Source organism: Phyllobates terribilis, unplaced genomic scaffold (assembly GCF_046119375.1).
Source record: "Phyllobates terribilis strain yellow unplaced genomic scaffold, ASM4611937v1 Scaffold_2__4_contigs__length_985480577, whole genome shotgun sequence".
Taxonomy (NCBI): Eukaryota; Metazoa; Chordata; class Amphibia; order Anura; family Dendrobatidae; genus Phyllobates; species Phyllobates terribilis.
In genome coordinates, this window is record NW_027362762.1 from 709613564 (window position 1) to 709640612 (window position 27049).

The 27049-nt window shown below is 47.3% G+C and overlaps 1 protein-coding gene across 3 annotated transcripts in view; it reads left to right on the top strand.

Moving 5' to 3' along the window:
* Positions 1-27049, top strand: part of PHTF1 (putative homeodomain transcription factor 1) — a 383734-nt gene that overhangs the window by 101521 nt on the left and 255164 nt on the right. For all 3 annotated transcript variants that reach the window (XM_073667168.1, XM_073667167.1, XM_073667166.1), the window contains exon 6: positions 18208-18364. In XM_073667168.1, the coding sequence (XP_073523269.1) occupies positions 18208-18364 (157 nt within the window). The remainder of the gene's footprint in view (positions 1-18207; positions 18365-27049) is intronic.

Genomic DNA, 27049 nt, shown 5'->3' on the forward strand with positions numbered 1-27049 from the left:
CGACAATTTATAACAGACAGAATAGAGCTTCACACATAGATTAGATAGATAGAAACATGTCAGTCACATATATATGAAGTACTGTGACAGTGTTGCTTACTGTACTTGTCATTTACTGCAAAGGATTTATTAAAAAAAATAATAGTGTTTTCATGCACCGTCTCTTTAAAAAAGCCGGCCGGCAATTCAGCATCTGTACCCGACAATTTATAATAGAAGGAATAGAGAATCACACATAGATTAGATAGATAGAAACATGTCAGCCACATATATATGAAGTATGGTGACAGTGTTGCTTACTGTACTTGTCATTTACTGCAAAGGATTTATTAAAAAAAATAATAGTGTTTTCATGCACCGTCTCTTTAAAAAAGCCGGCCGGCAATTCAGCATCTGTACCCGACAATTTATAACAGACAGAATAGAGAATCACACATAGATTAGATAGATAGAAACATGTCAGTCACATATATAATAAGTACAGTGACAGTGTTGATTACTGTACTTGTCATTTAGTGTAAAGGATTTATTAAAAAATATAATAGTGTTTTCGTGCACCGTCTCTTTAAAAAAGCCGGCCGGCAATTCAGCAGCGGTACCCGACAATTTATAACAGACAGAATAGAGCTTCACACATAGATTAGATAGATAGAAACATGTCAGTCACATATATATGAAGTACTGTGACAGTGTTGCTTACTGTACTTGTCATTTACTGCAAAGGATTTATTTAAAAAAATAATAGTGTTTTCATGCACCGTCTCTTTAAAAAAGCCGGCCGGCAATTCAGCAGCGGTACCCGACAATTTATAACAGACAGAATAGAGCTTCACACATAGATTAGATAGATAGAAACATGTCAGTCACATATATATGAAGTACTGTGACAGTGTTGCTTACTGTACTTGTCATTTACTGCAAAGGATTTATTAAAAAAAATAATAGTGTTTTCATGCACCGTCTCTTTAAAAAAGCCGGCCGGCAATTCAGCATCTGTACCCGACAATTTATAATAGAAGGAATAGAGAATCACACATAGATTAGATAGATAGAAACATGTCAGCCACATATATATGAAGTATGGTGACAGTGTTGCTTACTGTACTTGTCATTTACTGCAAAGGATTTATTAAAAAAAATAATAGTGTTTTCATGCACCGTCTCTTTAAAAAAGCCGGCCGGCAATTCAGCATCTGTACCCGACAATTTATAACAGACAGAATAGAGAATCACACATAGATTAGATAGATAGAAACATGTCAGTCACATATATAATAAGTACAGTGACAGTGTTGGTTACTGTACTTGTCATTTAGTATTAAAATAAAGGATTTATTATTAAAAAAAATTGGCGTGGGGTTCCCCGTAATTTTAGTCTCTAGCGGAGGTTAACCAGACAGCTGGGGCAGATGTTTGAAGCCTGGGAAGGGGGTAATACCCACGGAGCTTCCCAGGCTACTACTATCAGCCCCCAGCTGAATACCTAGCCTTTACTAGCTATTAAAATGGGGGACCCCCCAAAAAAATGACGTGGGGTCCCCCCTAATTTAATAGCTAGCAAAGGCTAGGCAGACAGCTGGGGGCTGATATTAATAGCCCAGGAAGGCAGCCATGAATATTGGCCCCCTCCCAGGCTAGAAACACCAGCCGTCAGCCGCCCCAGAAATGGCGCATCCATAGGATGCGCCAATTCTGGCACTTAGCCTCGCTCTTCCACGCTGCCCTGGTGCGGTGGCAGGGGGTAATAGGGTTGGGGTTGATGTCAGCTTATAATGACAGCTGACATCAAGCCCAGGTTAGTAATGGAGAGGCGTCTATAAGACACCCCCATTACTAACCCCATAGTCAAAGTTAAAAAAAAACCCACAAACACCCAGAATAAAGTCCTTTAATTGAAATAAAGACACAATTCTTTATTGTTCTAAATTAAACCATACTTACCATCACGCCCATTCCAGCTGAAGCCAACGATCTCCTGCAATAAAAGAAAAATAATAAAGCAACCTCATCCTTACCTTTCCATGGTTCCCACGACAGCTTCAGCTCTGCTACATCGAGATGACAGGCTGGACCGCAGCAGAAAGCTGCCATCCAGCCTGTCATCCCGCAGACACTGAGAAGCGCAGGCATGCTTGCGCTCCTCAGTGTCTGACTGTGACGGCATCCAGATGAGCCGACAATGAACTCGGCTCACCTCATGTACGTCACTGACAGCGTGGGAAAATTCTCCTGCACTCAGCGCTTCAGCGTGAGAATTTTCCCACGCTGTCAGTGACGTGCATGAGGTGAGCCGAGTTCATTGTCGGCTCATCTGGATGCCGTCACAGTCAGACACTGAGGAGCGCAAGCATGCCTGTGCTTCTCAGTGTCTGCGGGATGACAGGCTGGATGGCAGCGTTCTGCTGCGGTCCAGCCTGTCATCTCGATGTAGCAGAGCTGAAGCTGTCGTGGGATCCATGGAAAGGTAAGGATGATGTTGCTTTATTATTTTACTTTTATTGCAGGAGATCATTGGCTTCAGCTGGAATGGGCATGGCGGTAAGTATGGTTTAATTTAGAACAATAAAGAATTGTGTGTTTATTTCAATTAAAGGACTTTATTCTGGGTGTTGTGTTTTTTTTAAATACTTTACTAGAAATTCATGGTGGTCATGTCTAATATTGGCGTGACCCCATGAATTTCGGGCTTAGGGCCAGCTGATAATGCCAAGCTGGCCTTAACCCCTTTATTACCCAGTGAGCCACCGCACCAGGGCCCTGGATGAGTTGGGTACAGCGCCAGAAGATGGCGCTTCTATGAACGCGCCATTTTCCGGGGCGGCTGCGGACTGCAATTTGCAGCGGGTGGGGCCCAGAAAGCTTGGGCCTCCCTGCGCTGCAGATTCCAGCCCCCAGCTGCCTAGTTGTACCTGGCTGGACACAAAAATAGGGCGAAGCTCCACGTATTTTTTTTTTAAATTCATGAAATTCATGGAATAATTAAGAAAAAAAGGCCTTCCCTATATTGTTGTGTCCGGCTAGGTACAAATAGGCAGCTGGTGGTTGGGAGCAGCCCGTTCCTGCCTGCTGTACCTGACTGGACACAAATATAGGGCGAAGCCCCACATCAATTTTTTTTTCATTATTTCATGAATTTCCTGAAATAATTTTAAAAAAATTGACGTGGGGCTTCGCCCTATATTTGTGTCCAGTCAGGTACAGCAGGCAGGAACGGGCTGCCCCCAACCACCAGCTGCCTATTTGTACCTGGCCAGACACAACAATATAGGGAAGCCCTTTTTTAAAAAAATTATTTCATGAAATAATTAAAAAAAAATTGACGTGGGGCTTCGCACTATATTTGTGTCCAGCCAGGTACAGCAGGCAGGGACGGGCTGCCCCCAACCACCAGCTGCCTATTTGTACCTGGTTGGACACAACAATATAGGGAAGCCCTTTTTTTCTTAATTATTCCATGAATTTCATGAAATAATTTAAAAAAAAAATGCGTGGGGCTTCGCCCTATTTTTGTGCCCAGCCAGGTACAACTAGGCAGCTGGGAGCTGGTATCCGCAGCGCAGGGAGGCCCAAGTTTTCTGGGCCCCACCCGCTGCAAATTGCAGTCCGCAGCCGCCCCAGAAAATGGCGCGTTCATAGAAGCGCCATCTTCTGGCGCTGTACCCAACTCATCCAGGGCCCTGGTGCGGTGGCTCACTGGGTAATAAAGGGGTTAAGGCCAGCTTGGCATTATCAGCTGGCCCTAAGCCCGAAATTCATGGGGTCACGCCAATATTAGACATGACCACCATGAATTTCTAGTAAAGTATTTAAAAAAACACAACACCCAGAATAAAGTCCTTTAATTGAAATAAACACACAATTCTTTATTGTTCTAAATTAAACCATACTTACCGTCACGCCCATTCCAGCTGAAGCCAATGTCTTCTGCAATAAAAGTAAAATAATTAAGCAACATCATCCTTACCTTTCCATGGCTCCCACGACAGCTTCAGCTCTGCTACATCGAGATGACAGGCTGGACCGCAGCAGAAAGCTGCCATCCAGCCTGTCATCCCGCAGACACTGAGAAGGGCAGGCATGCTTGCGCTCCTCAGTGTCTCGCTGTGACGGCATAAAGATGAGACAAGTTCATGTCCAATGAACTCGGCTCACCTCATGCATGTCACTGACAGCGTGGGAAAATTCTCCTGCACTCAGCGCTACAGCGTGAGAATTCTCCCACGCTGTCAGTGACGTGCATGAGGTGAGCTCATTCATGTCCAATGAACTCAGCTGACCTCATGTACGTCACTGACAGCGTGGGAGAATTCTCACGCTGAAGTGCTGAGTGCAGGAGAATTCTCCCACGCTGTCAGTGACGTGCATGAGGTGCGCCGAGTTCATTGGACATGAACTCGTCTCATCTTTATGCCGTCACAGCCAGACACTGCAGAGCGCAAGCATGCCTGCGCTTCTCAGTGTCTGCGGGATGACAGGCTGGATGGCAGCGTTCTGCTGCGGTCCAGCCTGTTATCTCGATGTAGCAGAGCTGAAGCTGTCGTGGGAACCATGGAAAGGTAAGGATGAGGTTGCTTTATTATTTTTCTTTTATTGCAGGAGATCGTTGGCTTCAGCTGGAATGGGCGTGATGGTAAGTATGGTTTAATTTAGAACAATAAAGGAATGTGTCTTTATTTCAATTAAAGGACTTTATTCTGGGTGTTTGTGTTTTCTTTTAACTTTGACTATGGGGTTAGTAATGGGGGTGTCTTATAGACGCCTCTCCATTACTAACCTGGGCTTGATGTCAGCTGGCATTATAAGCTGACATCAACCCCAACCCTATTACCCCACTGCCACCGCTACAGGGCAGTGGGAAGAGCGAGGCTAAGTGCCAGAATTGGCGCATCCTAAGGATGCGCCATTTCTGGGGCGGCTGACGGCTGGTGTTTCTAGCCTGGGAGGGGGCCAATATTCATGGAACCCTTCCTGGGCTATTAATATCAGCCCCCAGCTGTCTGCCTAGCCTTTGCTAGCTATTAAAATAGGGGGGACCCCACGTCATTTTTTTGGGGGGTCCCCCATTTTAATAGCTAGTAAAGGCTAGGTATTCCGCTGGGGGCTGATATTAGTAGCCTGGGAAGCTGCGTGGGTATTACCCCCTTCCCAGGCTTCAAACATCTGCCCCAGCCGTCTGGTTAACCTCCGCTAGAGCCTAAAATTATGGGGATCCCCACGCCAATTTTTTTTTAAATAAATCCTTTATTTTAACACTAAATGACAAGTACAGTAATCAACACTGTCACTGTACTTCATATATATGTGACTGACATGTTTCTATCTATCTAATCTATGTGTGAAGCTCTATTCTGTCTGTTATAAATTGTCGGGTACCGCTGCTGAATTGCCGGCCGGCTTTTTTAAAGAGACGGTGCATGAAAACACTATTATTTTTTTTGATAAATCCTTTACACTAAATGACAAGTACAGTAATCAACACTGTCACTGTGCTTCTTATATGTGTGACTGACATGTTTCTATCTATCTAATCTATGTGTGAAGCTCTATTCTTTCTGTTCTACATTGTCGGGTACCGGTGTATGCCGCTGATGAATTGCCGGCTTTTCATGTTTCACTGTTGGCACTGTTCCCATCGATTTGGGCAATCACTGTAATGCCACAACCACCATGGCTGTGGCATTACAGTGAGTGGCAGACAATCCCTGCATGATTGGTGCTCTAAATAGCGCCAGACATGCAGGACACGCTTTTGGTGCACGAACAGTTATCGAACATAACCTCGAACAGCCGAATTTTTTGCAAATCGTTCGGGTTCGTCGAACAACTCGAACACCGCCCAAAACAGCTCGAATTTGAGATTGGCGAACAGTTCTAGTCGAACACCGCTCATCTCTATTCATAACCAATAGCTCTTTGTTAAATCAATAGAAAATTAATTCATTCTTTACCTATTACTTTAGTTTATATTTTTGTCTTGTCCCACCCCCCAAGGCCAATTTCTTCTGTGTGACCCCATAACTTCACTCTCAGGGGTTTCAACCAATGATTAATCCCGACCACTGAATGTAAGATTAATGCAGAGAGTGAAATAAACCTCAATTTCATACATATTATACATAATATGCATTATATTTAAATGATACAACACTTCAAAAAAAACATGAATAGTCAATCAAACATAAGGCTATGTGCCCACGATGCAGAAATGCTCCGGATTTTTTCCTGAGCGTTTCTGCATCTCCCTGACAGAAAAAAAATGCATGCGGATTGTACATGCAGATTGTACATGTGTTTTCCTGCCAGGGACATGCGGAAGTGAAGCGTTCTTCACATGCATTTCCGCATGCGGGTTGTCAAGCGCTTTGCAAGTGATTTTAGCATCACTTGGAAAGTGCTTATCAACTTGGTCACACTGTATAAATCCATACAAATGACGCGCCCCCAGGGCCATGGGGTACTCGGCAGCCGGTCGGGGGATATCACGGTGGCTGACTCGGTCTGTGGCCCAGGGCGGTCACTAAAAAGGGGAATATTAATTTATAGGGGATTTGGAAAGTTCGTGACGCCACCTCTGGATTGCGGCTCAGAGGAGCTGGTGTTACGGCAGCAGGGATGGTGTGGCTCTCCACAGGTAGAGCTAGCTCCAGGGCAGTGTAGGTAGTGTGAGTTGCGCTGGGCGTTGTAGTGCAGGGAGGGAAAGATGGTGCAGATGAAAGAAGGGATGGAGGCAGTGCAGTGCAGTCATCCGAGTTTTTGCTCACGGTTCTTATGACAGTTCAACTGGTGCACTGTACAGGTGTCAGCCTCCCACGTCGCGCTGCAGGCAGGAGTTCAGCACTTCCTCAGGCAGATTAGGAGTACCTGACAGAACCCCACTTTCTCGTGTTCCTAGCTAGACCGTCTTCACGCTGTGTCTTTCTCCCTCCTGCCCTGCGCTGCCCACTCTCAATCCCGCTCCTGTCCGTCGGAGTTCACAGACCTGCTTGACCCTCACGGGGATTAGAATGCGGCTTACGATCCCTCTGTCTTCTGACAGATTCGGGGCGTACGGGTGCCGTCCTGCGCTCGCCGTACCCCCTAGGATCCCTTCTTAGAACGGAGCCTACTCCCTGCTCCCCTCTGGGGCCTCCAGGCTAGGCCCTACTTGTGGAGCAGAGCTCCTAATGAGACTCTGCTCCCGGACTGTTCTTCTGAACTGTCCTGAGCTGTTCTTCTGAACTGCTCTCCTCTCACTACTGCTCCTCTATTGAACTGAACTGCCACCCTAAGATGGCTTCCCTATTTATATTCCTACCAAAGTGCTTCCCCTAACTACTTCCTCCACCCACACCCACTACTGGTTCCTCCTACCTTTGGGTTCCCCCCACTCCAGCCAGGGTCGGGGCTCAGCAGAAAACATACATTGCGTCTTGCCCTTCCAGACGGCCTGGAGCAGTGTAGTGTTGGATGCAGGTGTTAGGGTTCCGGGCAGCACTCCCTCCTTACCTGAGAGAAGGGGATACCACACCTCTGGTGGAGGTGCAGTACCTCTGTGGCGACTGAACCCTCAGGGGCGCCACACAAACGGCATGGATTTATATACTGTGACCGAAAGAATGTTTAAAAATCAAAAATAAATCTATACTTACCTTCCGATGGCCCCCGCAGTCTTGCTTCACTGCTTCCTGGCTGCCGGCAGATCGCGGTACACTGAAGGACCTGCCGACATCAGCGTCGCGTGACCCGTCACATGACTATGACATCAGCGCAGGTCCTCCAGTCCATCGCGATCTGCCGGCATGGGAGGACGAGCGCATCGGGGGCCATCAGAAGGTAAGTATAACATTTATTTTTTATTTTATTCTTTTTTTTACAGTTTTCTATGGTACCCGGGTCCGGAGGAGAGTCTCCTCTCCTCCATACCTGGGTACCATCAGCACATTGAACGCATGTATTTCGCATGTCCTTATCTAGTGAAGCGGAATACATGCATTCTAATGCAAGTCAATGGCGGCGAAAACGCAGCGCTTTCTCAAAATAATTGGTAATGCTGCGTTTTTTTCCGCAATGATAATCCGCAGCGGAAATTTCCACAGCATGTGCACAGCACATGCGGATTATCATTGGGGAACATGGCAGGCCTTCTACCATGCGTTTTTTAAGCGTTTCTGCAGCGTTTTTGCCGCTGCGGAAATGCTTAAAAAATGCATCGTGGGCACACAGCCTAAGAGTCAGTGAAAGCTTTAACAATCTCAAGAATTGTATCGATACCAGTGGCCTACAGGTGCGCTCAGGCATAAGAATCAGCTAAAATAAATCTGCAAATTTTAAAGTGAACCATTTTTACATATGGATGTAGGGTAATAGCTGTATTGGCGCTTGTCCTCAATAAAAAATTATATATATTTTTGTAGAGATCCAATGTGCCAGTCATGGAAAACTAGTGTAAAAGCCATATTTAGATCAGGTGGAAAGTGCATTGGGGCGTGTCAATGCAGTTGGTCTCCTTCTTCCAGATGCAGGGATACACCAGATGCATTGGGCCGCACGGTGGCTCAGTGGTTAGCACTGTTGCTTTGATGCGCTGGGGTCCAGGATTCAAATCCCACCAAGGAAAACATAGGCAAGGAGTTTGTATGTTCTCCATGTGTTTGTGTGGGTTTCCTTGGGGTTCTCCGGTTTCCCCCGCACACTCCAAAGATGTACTGTTCACTCTTGCATTCTGAGGAATTCCATGCTGAGTGAATAATTAAATAATAAAATGGCCGCTGCCAGTCTGAAATTCTGTTCCTAGTCCTACCCAGTTAAAAAAAAAAAAAACATGTTTGCTATACAACAACATTGAAATTGCAACACCACGAAGGATAAGTCATGGAATTATGGAAATCACTGGATTGATAGACATGTTAATGATATGCAAATGCTGAAAAAATGGAAACAAAGTTATCAAAGCGTCATGATTTATTCAGCATTATCTATGAGCACCATGTGTAGAAATACATGCACTTGCCTGCATTGACATGCTATAAATAAGGTTATTAGTGCTTGTCTGAGGAATATTCTGCCATGCTGAATGCACGTGGGTACGCAAATCATCAAGACCCTCTGCTGGAAGCTTCCTTTGCAGTTACCGACTAATGCCATCCCAGCTGTGCTCGATGGGAGACAAGTCTGGAGATGCTGCAGGGCATGGTAGCAAGTTTAAGTCACCCAGTCTGCTCACAGTAGTACAAGGAACATACGGGCTGGCATTGTGGTGTTGAAAAATAGCTTTTGAGACATTTTGGAGAAATCAATGTAACATCAACTTTTTATTTTACCTAGAATTAAGCCTAGAGGGTTTTGGCTACCAAACATTATGCTATACCAGACCATAATCACGGGAGTCATGTTGCCTCATGAAGGTCTCTTGATGGTGTTGCTCATGTGGCCTTCAGATTGAAACCAGATGCTGGAATGGAGTCTATCTGCTTCAGCAATGGGTCCCGCTTTTGTCTTGGATGCAATGATAACCAGAGATTGGTCTGGAGATCACATAGGCAACGACACAGAGAAGCCTCCACGAGGGAGCGTCACACTGATCCTACATCAAGGATTATGATGTGGGATGTCATAATGTATGGTAGTATGATCCCTATAGTCTTTTCACCAGGTACACTAACAGCTCGGTGTTTAATTGATTTGGTAATGACAGTGGTAAATCCATTTCTCCAAAGTGACCTAAGCTGTTTTTTTTAACAATGCCGGGCCTCATGTTGTTCATGCTGCTGTGTGCAGCCTGAGTAGCCTAAACATGCTACCATTAAGGAACGCATAAAAAATGAACTCCAAAAAAAAGGCACACATCGGGTGAGTATGTTTGGACAGACAAAGTAACAGGAGTGGTGAAGCAAGGTGGGTGCTCACCTTGACGGCTTGTTCTATAATGGGCTCAACTCTACCGTAGACAAAGATATAATCCTCTCTGCAGCCACTGCCTGTCCTCACCCCACAACTTAGTTGAGCCACACAAACCCATGACAAATGTTATGCAGACACCTGCATATGGCGTACCTAGAAATCATGGACAGATTGTTGTCACAATGGGGCATGCAGACTGTGGTCGAGATCCGATAAGAATTCTTTATTGTAGTATCTCCAAAACACATTGCATTTCAGAGCTAAAAAAAGCCCCCTTTATCAAATGGCAGAGCCCTAAATATGTAAAAGTGAGTTAAAATAACCAAAAGTATAACAATATTTGTACAATGAAAGCACAGTACTCAATGATGTGATGAATAGTGATGAGCGAACGTGCTCGCCACTGCTCGGTACTCACCCGAGCATCACTGTGCTCGGCGAGTATTTCCGGGTTGCTCGGGCGGGTACTCGGGTCCACTCCCTGTGTGTTTGGCGCTCTTTAGAGAGGCAATGAACATGCAGGGATTGCCTGCCATGCACTGTAATGGAGTAGCCATGTTGGTTGTGGGCATTACAGTGATTGGCTGGCCGCACAGCATCATTAGGTCTATATTAGACCTGGCGTCGCTATGCTCGTCACAGTCTACCCCGGAAACAGGCAGAGTAGGGAGAGGTGCTGCTGCGTCAGGGAGAGATTTGCTTGTTTATAGTTAGTATAGGTATTCCACAACATATATATAGCCAACTGAACTAACAGTCCTTCTGAGGACTCATCCAGCTCCATATATTCAGTGGTGATAACAGGAGTTAGGCAGGCAGGCAGGGTATGTGGCAAACTGCAGTGCACGATACAGCACCAGAGGGTCCATTGAACGTCCTGTTAGTATAAGTATTTCACAACATATATATATATCCATCTGAACTAACAGTCCTTCTGAGGACTAATCCAGCTGCATTTAATCAGTGCTAGGCCGGCAGGCAGTGTATGTGGCAGACTACAGTGTATGATACAGTCCAAGAGGGTCCATTGAACGTCCTGTCTGCCACTTCTGTAATAATTACAGATATTTGTAGACATAGCCCCAGATATCAGGGGCCAGGGCCAATTTTTTTTTTATCTTAATCCTGGTTATTTGCTTAAAAAGCAATCCAGAGTACACCATTTTCTGCTCCATCTGCTTGTTCTCATTGCAGAATAAAGCCAGATCTGTTCCATATTTCTGCAATAAAAATCCAGAAATTTGAACTGAACGTGGAAAATATTGGCCTCCTTTTGTATTCTGTTGCAGTGTGTCAGGCAAGCTATTCACACTAGATGTCTGTGAAGAATAGTATTAGTAAACTACAGGCCTGCTATTTAAAACTGTGGTTCTCTGTCAGACACATCACCTATAAGACTGTTTCAATATCAGACATTTCTTCCAGTTCCATTCTGTTGCAGTGTGTCGGTCAAGCTATTCACACTAGGTGTCTGTGAAGAATAGTATTAGTAAATTATAGGCCTGCTATTTAAAAACGTGGTTCTCTGTCAGACATATCACCTATAAGACTGTTCCAAAATCAGACATTTCTTCCATTTCCATTCTGTTGCAGTGTGTTGGTCAAGTTATTCACACTAGGTGTCTGTGAAAAATAGTATTAGTAAATTACAGGCCTGCTATTTAAAACTGTGGTTCTCTGTCAGACTTATCACCTATAAGACTGTTCCAAAATCAGACATTTCTTCCATTTTCATTTTGTTGCATTGTGTCGGTCAAGCAATTCACACTAGGTGTCTCTGTAGAATAATATTAGTAAATTATAGGCCTGCTATTTAAAACTGTGGTTCTCTGTCAGACATATCACCTATAAGACTGCTCCAAAATCAGACATTTCTTCCATTTCCATTCTATTGCAGTGTGTCGGTCAAACTATTCACATTAGGTCTCTGTGTAGAATAATATTAGTAAATTACAGGCCTGCTATTTAAAATAGTGGTTCTCTGTCAGACATATCAAATATAACTGCATTCCAAAATCAGCCATTTCTCATGAACGTGGAAAATATTGTCCTCCATTAAAAATGGGCAAGGTGCGTGGCAAGGGCCCGGGGAAGTGGACGTGATGGTGTATGCAGAGGCCGAGGACGTGGACATGGGCAAGCTGAAATTGTGCCACAACAAACACCCACATCTTGTTGCTCGACCTTCCTGTCCTAATTACTAGGGGACCGCAGTACACCACTATTGAACACAGAGCAGTGTCAAAAGGTTGTTGGTTGGATAGCAGTCCTTGGATGCTATCCTTGGATAGCAGATACTTCCAGTCACTTTGCCACCACCACCACCACCACTCTGTCTTCCACACGGTCCAGTCTCAGTAGCTGTGAGTCTGGACCGCATATTCCTCACCCTGATCCTCCTTCCTCCCATCATGCCGAGTGCCCGGAGACAATTGATCCCACACTTGGACACTCAGAAGAGCTGTTGACTTTTCCATTTGTAGATTTTGGCCTCTCGCCCAGCCAGCTTCAAGTGAGTCAAGAGAAAAACGCTTGTAGAGATGCCCAAATATTGGAGCAGCCACGGTCACACGAAGGCGATGGTGGGAAAGTACAATTACTGTTGCAAGAGGTGGATGATGATGATGATGAGACACAATTTCCAGAAAGTCAGGAGGAGGACCAGGGCGTGGAAGTGGAAGATGAGGTGGTGGATGATATAGTAACTAACCCAACCTGACAGGGGGACATACAGAACGAGGACAGCAGCACACGGGGAGGGAGGCATAGCACCACAACAGGCAGGAAGAAGCAGTGTGGTCGCCGCTGACACAAGGCGGGAAAGTGTTCCTCGTAACGCCAACACGATGGAAGTTGCCAGTGCAACTGTTAGGTCTTCCCAAGTCTGGTTACTTTTTAAAGACTCTACAGATAACCCCAAAAAGGCCATTTGCACCACCTACCAGGCCAGTATCAGCAGGGGGAGCAAAACTAGCAGCCTGACCACCACCAGCATGATCAGGCACATGGCAGCAAAGTACCCGACTAAGTGGGCTGAACCCCAGGGTCCAGCAACAGTGTCTGCGGGTGACACCACTGCTTGTTCCGTTGTTGTGTGTGCACGCCAATCCTCTGTCCATGGCGCATGCCAAGATGCCTCCCGCCCTGCACCTGTCGTTGAACACTCTCAACTAGCAAGCACGTCCACGTCCTTGTCCCAGTGCAGCGTTCAGTTGTCCCTACCCCAGTCCTTGGAACGCAAATACGCAGCCAACGCCCCACAGGCCACACTGCTAAATTCACACATTTCACAAATGCTTGTGCTCGAAATGTTGCCTTTTATGCTCATGGAGACGGAATCTTTCCTGCAACCTGATGGCGGCGGCCGTCTGTTGATACTCAGTCCCCAACCGCCACTGTTTCTCCCGGTGTGCCGTCCCCACATTACATGAGCACGTGTCCCACAACATTAGCCGTGTCCTCAACAATGCAGTTACTGGTCTAGTCCACCTAACTACGGACATGTGGACAAGTGCTTGTGGGCAGGGACGGTACATCTCACTGATGGCACACTGGGTTAATATAGTGGAAGCCAGGACCCAGTCGGACCTTTGGACAGAACAGGTCCTCCCGACGCCGAGGATTGCGGGCCCTGGGTCAATCAGGGTTGCCCCCATATTCTACAGCTCCTGCACCTCCTCCTCTTCAGCCTTCATCTCCGAAATGACCACATCAGTCGCAAGCTGTCACGGACGTGGTTTGTGTAACCACTGTGCCACGGACCGCGGAGAGCCTGGAGGGGCATGACTAAGCGAGCACCGGACTGTTCACTAGAGACTCTTATGGTGAGGTTAGACTTGGCTCCCGATGAACGCCAGGTGCCACTCCAGGACAGACCAATGGACGTGCAGAAGCTGGACCCAGTAGGAAAGGCTGGATGGTGCAGCAGGCAGAGTTTGTAACAGAGTGCAGCAGGCGGGATCTGCACCAGAGTGCAGCAGGCAGGATCTGCACCAGAGTGCAGCAGGCAGGATCTGCACCAGAGTGCAGCAGGCAGGATCTGCACCAGAGTGCAGCAGGTAGAATCTGCACCAGGGTGCAGCAGGCAGGCTCTGCACCAGAGTGCAGCAAGAACTGGTACGCAACCTTACACAACTTAGACTGCAGAACAAGAAGGTTGCTCAGGCACCTCCCCAGTGGGGAGGAAGCAATATATACGTAATGTCCCACAGCCATTGGCTGGGGAGGTAATAGCAAGTGCATGCGCACACCCTTTAAGAGTGTGGGAGCACACGTGCGTGCCCTAAGGGCTTGGCTGGAGGCCCTGCTGGAAGCTGGCAGAACATGAGAAAGGGAAGCATCGACCGCAGCGTGGGTGAGTGAAGTGACACACCAGAGACCCTGCCTGTCAGAGCAGAGATCTGGCATGGTGCTAATACAAGCTGGAAGCACAGTATCACTGCCTCGGCCAAGCGGCAACAGGCTATATTGAAGCTAATATGCTTAGGTGACAAACTGCACAATGCTAAAGAGTTGTGGACAGCTCTGAAAGAGCAGGCAGTTCTGTGGTTGACACCGCTGACCCTATTGCCAGACATGGTCGTGTGTGACAATGGCAGGAACCTGGTGGCGGCTCTGAGGCAAGGCGAGCTCACACACGTACCATACCTGGCCCATGTGCTTAACCTTGTGGTTCAGCGGTTTCTCAAAACCTACCCGGATCTGCCAGATCTGCTTGTCAAAGTACGCCGCCTGTGTGCCATGCCGATTTTAGAAAGTCAGCTACAGATTCCGCCGCACTTGCCGTGCTTCAGCAGCTTTTGAAGCTTTCACCTCACTCACTGATCTGCGATGTCTCAACGCATTGGAACTCTACATTGCAGATGTTAGAAAGGATTTGTGAGCTGAAGAGGGCAGTTGTTGACTACCAGCATCAACATGACCGTCGGTATTCAGTTCAGACTCCACACATAAGACCTCAGGAGTGGACATGGATGTCAGACATATGTACCATCCTCCAAAACTGTGAGGACTCCACCAAGATGGTGAGCAGCGATGACGCCATAATTAGCGTCACCATCCCACTTCTCTGTCTTCTGAAATGCTCTCTGCTCACAATCAAAGAGGATGCATTGCAGACGGAGCACGATGAGATGGAGCAAGGAACCATACAGGGTGATTGCACACAGCCCAGCCTCATCTCATCCCAACGTGGATTGGGTGGCAATGAGGAAGAGGAGGAAGAACAGGAGCTAGTTTCCTGCGCGGTAGATGGTTCTACCTGCACAACTGTAATACCGTCTGTTCAGCGTGGATGGCCTGAGGACAGGGAAGAGGAGGAAGAGGATGAGGATGAGGAGGAGAGCATGGTCAGTCGTCCTCTTGGTGAGGAAACAGAAGTCTTGCCTCTTTGCAGTCTGGCATACATGGCTGAGTTTTTGTTATGCTGCCTTTCCTGTGACCCTTGCGTTGTCCAAATTTTGGGTGACAGTCATTACTGGTTGGTGACACTTCTAGACCCACACTACAAGGAAAACTTTCTGTCTCTTATTCCCACGCTGGATAGGCCTAATAAAATGGGGCAGTACTAGAATGCGCTTGTTGCAGAATTATTAAAAAAATTCCCATCTGAAAATGCTGGCAGCATGTCACAGTTCATTGGACAATCGAGGAGTACAGAGGAGGGAGACACAAATGCAATCCAGCAGAGGCAAAGGAACACTGTCAAAGGTCTGGGACAGATTTCTCAGACCCTCTCATCGCACAGGCCCTGAGGCGTGGGGTACTCTCCCAAGTTTCGGAAGATGGTGAGGGAGTACCTAGCCGACCATACCAATGTCCTCCGTGATTCCTCTGTGCCTTATAATTATTGGGTATCCAAGCTGGACACGTGGCATGAACTGGCTCTCTGCGCCTTGGAGGTCCTGGCCTGCCCTGCCGCTAGCGTTTTGTCAGAGCAGGTTTTTAGTGCTGCTGGTGGAATTATAATCGATAGGCACATCCGCCTGTCAACTGAAAATGCTGACAGGCTGACTCTTATAAAAATGAACAAGGGCTGGATTGGGCCAGACTTCTCAACACCACCAAATGATAGCAGCGTAAAATAAACTCAGATACAGTGTCTTTTTTTGGGAGGTCTAACTCGATTCCCATGCACCTCTGTCTTCACACCCAGACATGGGTATACGCTTCCTGATTTTGTTTATTTCCTCTTGTCCGCCTCCGTCTCCGCATCCTCATCCTCCACCACCATATCACCACCATATGTACCATATCAACATATATACGTCTCTTGCAAGGGACATTGGAGTTCCTCCAAATTTTTGGCAGCCATTGCTTCACTGCATAGGCAAACAGTATGGGAGACCCACTTCCTAAAAATGGGAACATTGTTTTCAGGAAGCCCTCCGATCTCTACGTCTCTTGCAAGGGGCATTGGAGGTCCTCCACATTTTTGGCAGCTGTTGCTTCACTGCATAGGCAAACAGTTTGGGAGACCCACTCCCTAATAATGGGAACATTGTTTTCAGGAGACCCTCTGACCTCAACGTCTTTTGCAAGGGGCATTGGAGTGCCTCCAAATTTTTAACAGCCATTGCAGTCATTGCATAGGCAAACAGTATTCTCCTTTCTAATGGGAATATGTCGTTACTGAGGCCCACTTCTTTGTGTCTTTAAATTGTTATTGGGGTTTTTCCTAAATTTTGGAAGCCGACTCACTGCACACCCTATAACTGAATAGCAGACCCTCTCCTTTCTATTGGGAACATGTTGTACTTGTTACTGTGGCCCAGCTCTATGTGTCTTTAAATTGTTAGTGAGGTTTTTCCTAAATTTTGGCAGCCGTTGCACTCACTGCATACGCTATAACTGTATAGTAGACCCTCTTCTTTCTAATGGGAACATGTCATTACTGAGACCCAGCTCTATGTATCTTTAAATTGTTATTGGGGTTTTCCCCAAATTTTGGCAGCCCTTGCAGTCACAGCATGGGCATTACCACTATCGGAGACCCGCTCCTTTATAATGGGAACATTTTTTTTATACTGAGACCCTCCTTTATGTCTCTTCAAAGGGGTATTAGGAGAACCACTCGCTAATAATGGGAAAAACAAAGCATAGCCGACTGATGGCTCTCTAACAATAGCGAGGACCGACTGCTGGCCCTTTAAGAATAGTAAGGGTTGCCTGATGGCCCTTTAAATATAGGCTTTGTGACTTTCAGAGTCCCTCCATCATAAATGAAACAGGATGTGTCTGATGACATGTCACACACCACATGGCCAGATAAGGTTGTAAAATGTTAAAATGACATTTCCTTGTGAATGCATTTGTCTTGGTTTAAAGCAATGTAAAAGTGCAAAAACGCATCAAAAACACTACGTGTGAACATAGCCCAAGGTGTGGAGGAGAATTTTTGTTTTTGTATATTTATTTTACCTTATATACAAGTCATTACCCTGGAAAGGATGTTCCTTAACATATTTCCCAGGAAAATCTATTTTGGTTTAGTTTTTATATGTTTTATTGTGAGTCCGTAAAAGTGGCGTAATACCTCAGCCAACATTGTTGACAGCATTGACCTGGAAGTCAGAAATGCTTCCAGGGGTCTTCTCCATTCTGTTCCCATGTAATTTGAGCAATGCTCCTATCGATTTGGACAATTTTTAGGCCCTCTGAAGACCGCCGGGGGTAGCCGCCGGAAAAATGCTCAAGTTTCCCATAGACTTACATTGGGCTCATTACTCGGACCGAGCACTTGAGCATTACAATTTGCCCGACTTGAACAATGAGTACCCGAGCATTTTAGTGCTCGCTCATCACTAGTGATGAAGTGTACTAAGCTCCTGCACATGCGCTGGATATTGGATCGAATAGTCATGGTGACCAAACGTGAGCCACTCATCTCTGGTATGTTTGTCATTTGACAGGAGTTAAAAACAACTTAAAACAAACTTATTTAAATTTAATAAAGTTAAGAAATAGCAGCTATTATTTGATACATGTGTATTTTTATAATATATCATAAAAAAAAACAGATAAAACCATTGAAGAAAATGAAGATTCTGTTATCTGAGGTTCCTCACCTGAACAGCACAGAAATTGTACTAGGCTGATCCATCCCCCCTGTAGTTTTCGTGGTATCTTATCTCTATTTTCCACTGTTACTGCACATCCCACACTCTTGGCTGCCGATATCACGTGTGGGCTGAGATAGAATTACTTTCTTTTTTTTCATTTTCTTTATGCTGCCAAAGTCTTCAGAAATGTTATAAGGATTTTTATGATTAATGCACTGTTTTCCATTTTGTATCCACTTAGTTTATGTTCATATATCATTTTTTATAGTGACAGCTATAGTGCTGTACTGCATGGTTCCCGTTGCAAGCGCGAGTGAGCAGACTGGACCAATGTGCCTTATGTTGCTCCTCGGAACGGTTCATTGTCAGATTGTCTCTACACAGGGCAACAGGGCGTCTGGGTCAACTAGTGGAAAGAGACAGAGGTAGGAGACCAAAGTAATGGTTTTCCTTGTATAATCATCCGAATATTATTTTCTTAATATTGTAAAGATTATTGCAGTAAAATTCCTTTTGAATGTCTCCAAGTTTTGGCCACCTAATCTGAGAGCAACATGATGTAGAGACAGAGACACTGATTCCAGCGATGTGTCACTTACTAGGTTGCTTGCTGTATTTTTGTCATTAGGAGATTATCACTAGAGGACTAGTAAACCTGCTGCCATGTAGTCCTCCATATCAATAAGCTTTGTATAGCCCTCTTCCCACCACTGATTGGCAGCTTTCTATATACACTGTGCATAGGCAGAAAGATGCCAATCAGTGGTGTGGGCGGGGTTATGCAGAGCTAAGCATTCAGAGAACTGGTAGATCTGCAGCAAATAAAACAGGGATGTTATCAAAACTGCAGCAAGGAGTTCTGTAAGTGATGCTGTTATTAGGGTTTATAACCCTACATCATTCTTCTTTCAGATGGGGTCATAAAAACCTGATGAATGATTCCCTTTAATACGACATAAATGTTACATGTATGATCCAATATTTTAAATTATTAGATGGTCATAGAAATAGAGATATAAAACTTACTTGTGAGGGCAGAAAACCTTTTTGGAAAAAAAGTCTATGTTAAAGAGGGTGTCCACTACTTTTTTATTGATGACCTATCCTTAGGATAGTTCGTCAATGTCTGATCAGTCGTCCGACACCAGTCACCGCCGTTGATCTGCTGTCCTCTGTGTCGGCAGCGGCGGTCACTGGCCGATACTGCTCGGTTGTGGAGCTGCTCTGTCTTCTGATAATGGCTGCGGCAGGGTACTACACATCCACCTCCTATTGATTTGAATAGGAGGCGGATGTGTAGCTTTTGTGATAAAACAAAAATAAACAAAAAAAAGTACAAATAACTAGTATCACCGTGTCCAGAATGTCCGAATCTATAAAACTGGCACATTATTTATTCCGCTTGGTGAAGGCTGTAAAAAAAAAACACACCAAAATGTCAACTCACAAAAAAGTGAATAAAAAGGGATCAAAAATTCTTATGTAAAAAAAAATTATATAAATGAAAACACCAAACTATCCCACAAAACGAAAGCCCTAATATGGCTCAATAGCCAAAAAAATAAAAAAGTTACAGCTCTCAGAATATGATGATGCAAAAACAAATTAATTTTTGTAAAATATTGTTTTTAGTCTGTAAAAATAGCAAATCATAAAAAAGCACTATAAATCTGGAATCGCTGTAATTGTACTAACCTGACAAACAATTTGGTCTTATTACTTTAACCGCACGGTGAACGGCACAAAAAATAAAAACAATAACTGAATTGCTGTTTTTTGTTCATTCTGTGTCTGAAAAATCGAAATAAAAAGTGATCAAAAGATATTATGTACCCCAAAATTCTACCAAAAAAATCTGCAACTCATCCCACAAAAAATAAACCCTCTTACAGCTCTGTTAGCCAAAAAATAAAAAAGTTACAGCTCGCAGAATATGGCAACGAAAAAAAAATACTTATTTATAAAAAAGCGTTTTTACTGTGTGATAGCCGCAAAACTTAAAAAAAAAAACTAAATAAATCTGATATTGCTGTAATCGCACCTACCTGAAGAATAAATCCGCCTTGTCACCTATACCGCATGGTGAACTGCGCAAAAATAAAAATATCAACTATTCTTGTACTGCTATCTATATGTTCATTCTGCCTCCCAAAAATCGGAATAATTCTCGGCTCACATTTATCTTGCACTCTCCGCTGAGTGTTTACGTTGGGGTTTCAGTGCAAATTCTCCAAAACCGGCGATTCAGACAAAACCCCAGAAGGAACCACTCACTTATGAGGGAGATGGAGTCACTTTGGACTGATCTGTGTTCCGGCAGTGTCTCATCATTTTAGACGTCTTTTTAGCTCACATGTGTGAGCGACCACAGATCTGTGCACACCTAAAAATAAGGATACCACCGGAGGAGACGCCAAACAGAGCCCAAAGTGTCTCTATCTGCCTCATTATGGTGGGTGGTTCTGTCGGGGGTTTCATCTGAATCACATTTTTGTGGGATTTACATGGAAACCCTGATGTAAGTGTTCAGCGTAGAACACAAGAATGTGATCTCAGCCTTATTCTGGAAGCAATCAAAATATATTATGTACTCCAAAATGTTACCAATAAAACCCTAATTTATCCCACACAAAACCAGCCCCCACTCACGTCCGTCATCTGTCACTGGAATTATAGGGGATTCCCACGTTATTGATAGAACAAAGACTCTGAAAAAGCGACATGGCTCCCAGCCACTCAAATAAAATCCAGTAAATTCTGCGCTGCCAAATCCAAATGCTCCCCTCCTTCTGAGCCCCACTGTGCCTAAACCACAGTAAGCGGCCATATGTTTGGCATTATTGTAGTGGAGAGAGAGCATTTAACAATTTATGGGGTGTATCACCAGAAGCACAAACTGGGCACAATGTATGGGGGCGCTACAATATATGGGAGCACTACACTGTATGGGGTGTGACAAAGTCACTGGCAGAATACTGGAGGGCAGATATGTTTCACTGAGACTATTGGCTTCACTGATGTGAAACATGGAAGTTTCTCCTGCACATTAGGTGCAAAGAGGGTTAATAGCCAGGTTTACAAGGGCATGCTTTACAGGTGGATGGCTAAGTGCTGGGAGGGACGCCATCCACCCTATCTCCACTCCAGGGCATGGTTTTGGGCTATAAAGAGCCAGCCTTTTGACTCAGGAGGTGGTCAGTGTCTGGAAATGATGCGCCCCTGGGCCTGTGTCGCGCTGCGTTGCACACGCGGGAGCTTACCCGGAGCCGGATCTGTTTAGGGTTGTAGTCTCGTGGCGGTGACCCGGTCCGTGCCCAGGGAGTCAAACTGGACGGCAGTCTGTTAGCGGTAGAAAATGGTTGATGACTACGCCACCCGTTGAATGCAGCCAGGGGGCTGCTGCTGCAGGGCAGACCGCTGAGGCCGGTGGAAGGATGGTGCAGCGTGATAGTATAACCCCCAACGGGAGGGGTATGGCCTCAGGGCAGCCGACGTGGATGATGGGGGTAGCAGGAACCACTCAGAGACGGTATGGTAGCGTTCAGGGTCTTTACTGGTAACAACGATAGACCCTCCCGGAGTACTTGCTAGCGAACGGGGCCTGGTCAGTCCTTGAGCAGATGGGATCTCCCCTGGCCAGGCGTAGTTGTAGGCCTCCCAAGCTGACTGTACTCTTCTGGCTACCTTGCTAGAAGCTGATGTAAGTAGCCCACGTCCCTGAGTGTACCGTGTGGTGCTCACCCGTATGGCCGGTGACTCGGGGCCTTCTAATGGCTTCCGCTCCACGATGGCGGTGCTGGTCCCACGCGTGCGACCGGGCCTTCGGGCTTCTGGGCCAGGGGACCTGAAATCCCCTGCCTGACGGATTCTGCTGCTGGGTAGAAGTTAGTCCCCACAGCCTCGGACTCCGGGTCCGGTAAAGAATCTTCTTAGTCAGGGCGAGCTCTTTAGCTGCCAGCCCCTGACTCCTTGTGACTCTGCTGCTTCCTATGCTGCTCTTGTCTCTACTCTTCCTGGACTCACTAACCCTGCCTCAGCCCCGGGTTTATACAGGGGAAGTTCTTCCCCTCCCAAGGCTGGGCAGGAGGTGTGGCATGCACAGGATCCCTGACCAAAGGACCTCCCACCTGCTCTCAGATGTAATATCTCTATCACTGTGACAACCAGACCCCTGGGGTGTCACACTCCCCCCTAGTGAAATTTAGTACTCCGGGACTAAACACTTTTTAGAAAAATATAACAAGGTATATCAAAGAACAATAAAATACAATAAGGAAACACAATAAGATGGTCACGGATGTCCGCAACCGGGTGCAGTCTTTGAAGAAAAGCAAAGGTGTCCATTTCACCAACACAGGGAGACGTAACCAGGTAGGGGTCTGTCCTACCCCGAGTCCTTAACAGTCTCTAGTCCATCCTGGGTTACGCTCCAACTATATACAAAGGATTCCCGGTAAATCCACCGAAGACTCCTAAATACAACTAGAAACACAAAATTACACACAAGCAACAATAAACAGGTAAACATTGTAAAACAACTTAAATATTTAGATCCTCCAACGTGCGGGTAACTGGCCTCTAGTGGCCCTAGTGGACCTACGGAGCTGACTGTCTGGCCCTGAACTACAGGGTGTAGGAGCTGTCAAGGGTAAACTGGGCAGCTGTCTACCGGCTCTTTGTCTCACTAGGGGTACGGCAGGCTCACTATAAGCAGAGGGTGGATTCTCCTGTTCCGCTTGGGTGGAGTCTTCTGCCTCCTGGACCGGCTGCTCTTCCAGCTCTACCCGTTGCTCCGTAGGTTCTTGGGATGATGGTTGGAGGAAGGTGAGTATGGGTACCACAACTGCACCATTGACTTGAGTCCAAGACCGAGGGAAGTCCCCGAGCACGGTACTAACCATATCTTCCCTTTCTTCCACGGGTCGATGGTCTTCCTGTTCCTCCTCAGGGTTCCTCAGTTGTTCGGGGCACTTCTTCAGGTGGTCCCGGGATACAATGGCTGTGGTTTCCCCTCCGTCTTTACTGATGGTACAGACCTTCGGGTTCTCGTGGCTTGAGGGCAGTACGGTGTACGGGTCCTTCTCCCACTGGTCGTCCAACTTGTGGAGCCGTCTCTTCCTCTTCAAGACCTGCTCTCCGGGTACCAGGGGAACAGCGGGAGCATACTGGTTGTAAGTCTTCTCTTGTCTTTCCCTAGCCTGACAGAGACTTCGCTCCACGCTCTCCTGTACTTTCCGGTACTGCTGCTGCCTCTCTGTGTCCCAGTCTGTTTCTGGTGAAGTGTCCTCGGGCGTCAGGACTCCCATTTCCAGGTCAACAGGTAACTTACCAGGTCTTGCCCTCATTAGGTAAGCCGGGGTACAGTTGGTGGAACCTACCGGGATGTGGTTGTATAGGTCCACCAGATCGGGCAACTTCTCAGGCCACAGACTGCGTTCTTCCAGGGGCAACGTTTTTAGAAGATCCATTACCACCTGGTTCATTTTCTCACAAAGTCCATTAGTTTGCGGATGGTAGGGTGTCGTCCTTATCTTCCGGCAGCCATACAGATTGCAGAATTCCTGGAAGACCTCCGCTTCAAAGGCAGGTCCCTGGTCCGTCAGCACTTGGTCCGGGTACCCGTGTGGACGGCAAAAGTGCTGCTGGAAGGCTCTAGCTGCTGTTCGAGCCGTTAAGTCCTTGACGGGGACGACAACCAGAAACCGGGAGTAATGATCCACGATGGTTAACGCGTAGACGTAGCCACTTCTGCTGGGGGTCAGTTTTACATGATCCAAGGCTACCAGTTCCAACGGTTGCCGGGTGACGATGGACTGCAGGGGAGTCTTCTGGCTGGCCCGGTCCTTCCTTCTCAGATTGCACGGGCCACAGTCTCTGCACCACTTCTCGATGGTTCCCCTCATGCCTACCCAGTGGAACCGCTCGCGCAGCAGGAACTCCAGCTTTTTCCACCCGAAGTGTCCAGCTCCGTCGTGGTATGCCTCCATCACCATGGCTGCGTCTCTTCGTGGCACCACTACTTGCCAGAGTAGTTCATGCGTCCTGGAGTTAACCTTTCTGCGGCACAACTTCCCCTTGTAAAGGAACAGTCGACTCTTCTCTGCCCATAGTTGTTTGGCTTCCTCTGGAGCGTCTGATTCCAGGCTAGCCTCCGGGCGAGTCAGCATCTCCTTCACCAGTCGGACGGCAGGGTCGCTGTCTTGCGTTTCCGCCCAGTTGTAGTGAGGTAAGGGGTTCAACGTAGCAGCCTGCTTACTCCTTACCCGGTGGGAATACTGGATAGTCCCATGACGGTGGAACGCAGGGAGTTCAACTTCTTCCAGTCCCTCCGGATCTTCTCCTCCGTCCGGCAGGTTGGGCATCCTGGACAGGGCGTCCGCGTTGGTATTGGAGCGCCCTGCCCGGTATTTAATTGTGAACTCGTAGTTGGACAGACGGGCCATCCACCTCTGCTCCAGGGCACCGAGTCTTGCCGTGTCCAGGTGTGTCAGCGGGTTGTTATCCGTGTATACGGTGAACCGGGAAGAAGCGAGGTAATGCTTAAAGCGCTCGGTGACTGCCCATACCACGGCCAGGAACTCTAGCTTAAATGAGCTATAATTCTCGGGATTCCTTTCGGTGGGTCGCAGTTTTCGGCTGGCATAGGCGATTACTCGCTCTTTCCCCTGCTGAATCTGGGACAGTACGGCTCCTAGCCCGACGTTACTGGCGTCGGTGTAGAGGATGAAGGGCTGGCTATAGTCCGGATACGCCAAGATTTCATCCCCCGTGAGGGCCATCTTCAGCTGGCGGAAGGACTCTTCCTCTAGCTCTTCCCATTTGAAGGGCAGCTTCTGGTTCTTGGCCTTCCGGGACTGGCCTATCAGGAGGTCCTGCATAGGCGCCGCCTTTTTGGTGAAACCGGGAATAAACCTTCGGTAGTAGCCTACCAACCCTAGGAACTGCCGCACTTCTTTTACGCTGGAAGGGCTTGGCCATCCTTTGATTGCGGTGATCTTATCGGGGTCGGGAGCCACTCCGTCAGCGCTCACCACGTGTCCCAGGTATTGCACCTTTGGTTTCAGGAGGTGACACTTGGAGGGTTTCACCTTTAGGCCGTAACTCGCCAGAGCTTCGAACACCTCCGCCAGGTGTTTCAGGTGGTCCTCATACGTTTTGGAGTATACGATGACATCGTCCAGGTACAACAGGACCGTCTCGAAGTTTCTGTGGCCCAGACAGCACTCCATTAATCGTTGGAAGGTTCCTGGGGCGTTGCAGAGTCCGAACGGCATGCAGGTGAACTCGCTAAGTCCCATCGGGGTGGTGAATGCGGTCTTCTCCCGGTCCGCCTCTGCTACAGGAACCTGCCAGTACCCGCTAGTGAGATCCAAGGTAGAGAAGAAGTTAGCAGATCTTAAAGCAGCCAATGACTCCTCTATCCTTGGTAAGGGGTACGCATCCTTGTGTGTGATACGGTTGATTTTCCGGTAATCTACACACATCCTCATGGTGTTGTCTTTCTTTTTGACTAAAACTAGTGGGGCTGCCCAGGGGCTACAGCTATCCCGGATTACCCCAGCCTCCTTCATGTCTCTAAGCATCCCCTTGGCGTGTTGGTAATGTGCAGGGGGTACGGGTCGATACCTCTCTTTTATGGGAGGATGATCTCCCGTGGGGATGCGGTGTTCTACCCCCTTGACTCGCCCGAAGTCTAACGGGTGTTTACTAAACACTCTCTCATACTCTTGAACCACCCGATAGACTCCTTGTTTCTGGTGTGAGGGAGTGGAGTCAGTACCCAGATGTAGTTGCTGACACCAGTCCTCCATGTCTTTCTTAGAGCCGTTACCTTCCTCCGGGTGAGATGGAGGCAAGGGTTCCACAGATTGTATAGAATTTTGATTAGTGGTATATAATTTGGCTAGCGTGGCATACCGGGGCAGGTACACTTCCCTCTCCCCGATATTTATTATGCGAACGGGCACCCTCCCATGGCGTACATTGACCACCCCCCGTGCTGTCAAAATGGTGGGCCTACTGTCTGAGTAAACTGGTTCTACCATTGCCTGGTAATCTCTACCTCTCAGACCAATAGCTGCCCGGCACCAAATCATCATTTCACTTTTTGGGGGCATGGCAATAGGAAAAGGGTCACACATTCTTACGCTACCAATCTCACCGCCGGAGAGTTCCACTTGTTGCCGTTGCATCAGTGCCCGGATCTCTTTCTGGAGCACCCGCTGCTCGCCGGAGCTGGCATTCTTGGCAACCTGCTGTAAAAGGAAAATCACCTCTGCAAGACAATTTTCAATTACATTAGTTCCTAGAGTTATTTTTGGGTGACTCTCATGTTTGTCAATATCTACAATGATCAGTCCCTGTGCGGCCAGTTCGACTCTACCAATTTTGATGGTCACCTCTTTAAATCCGATCTGTGGCACGGGCTGACCATTGCTGGCGATGATACTCAAGTCGTCGTCAGGGTAGCGGGTAATATCCGAGTCATTCCAGTACTGCTTGAAGAGCACGTACGGGATGGTGGTGACCTGTGACCCGGTGTCCAGTAGGGCACTCATGGGAATGCCATCCAGTACCACAGGCAAGACTGGACGTCCTCCCACATATCTGTCGCGCCAGTTCGATGGGCCTGGTGATCTTTTTCCTGGGGGTTGGCCCTCTACCCCAGGTTGTGCCCGTTTAAAGAACAGTACCTTTCCATATGTCCGGGTTGATTGCAGCGGCGGCAGATGGGTCGTCCGTCCTCACTGTATCGGTCACTGGGTCTTCCTCTGGCCGGTGGGGTCCTCCTTGGTCGACGCCACGGGATGTCCTCCGGTCCGGATGCCAGCTGGATCTTCCCTGGGGTGGAAACCTGTAAAGACTGCACAGTTCGGGTTAGCGCAGCAACGCTCTTAGCTAGCTCTTGGACCTGATGGTGTAGGTCTGGAGCCGGGTCATTGTCCAAAGCCTGCGCATCAGCTCCCACAGGCCCTGCTGACAAGGGCGCCGCCTCCTGGTAGTAAGTGGTAGTGGGGCGTCTGTGGGTCACAACGCCACCTGGTGCCGGTTCTCGGAGCACCCGGATGGCTCTGTCCTTGAACTGTGCAAAGTCCAGATGGGGATCCTGT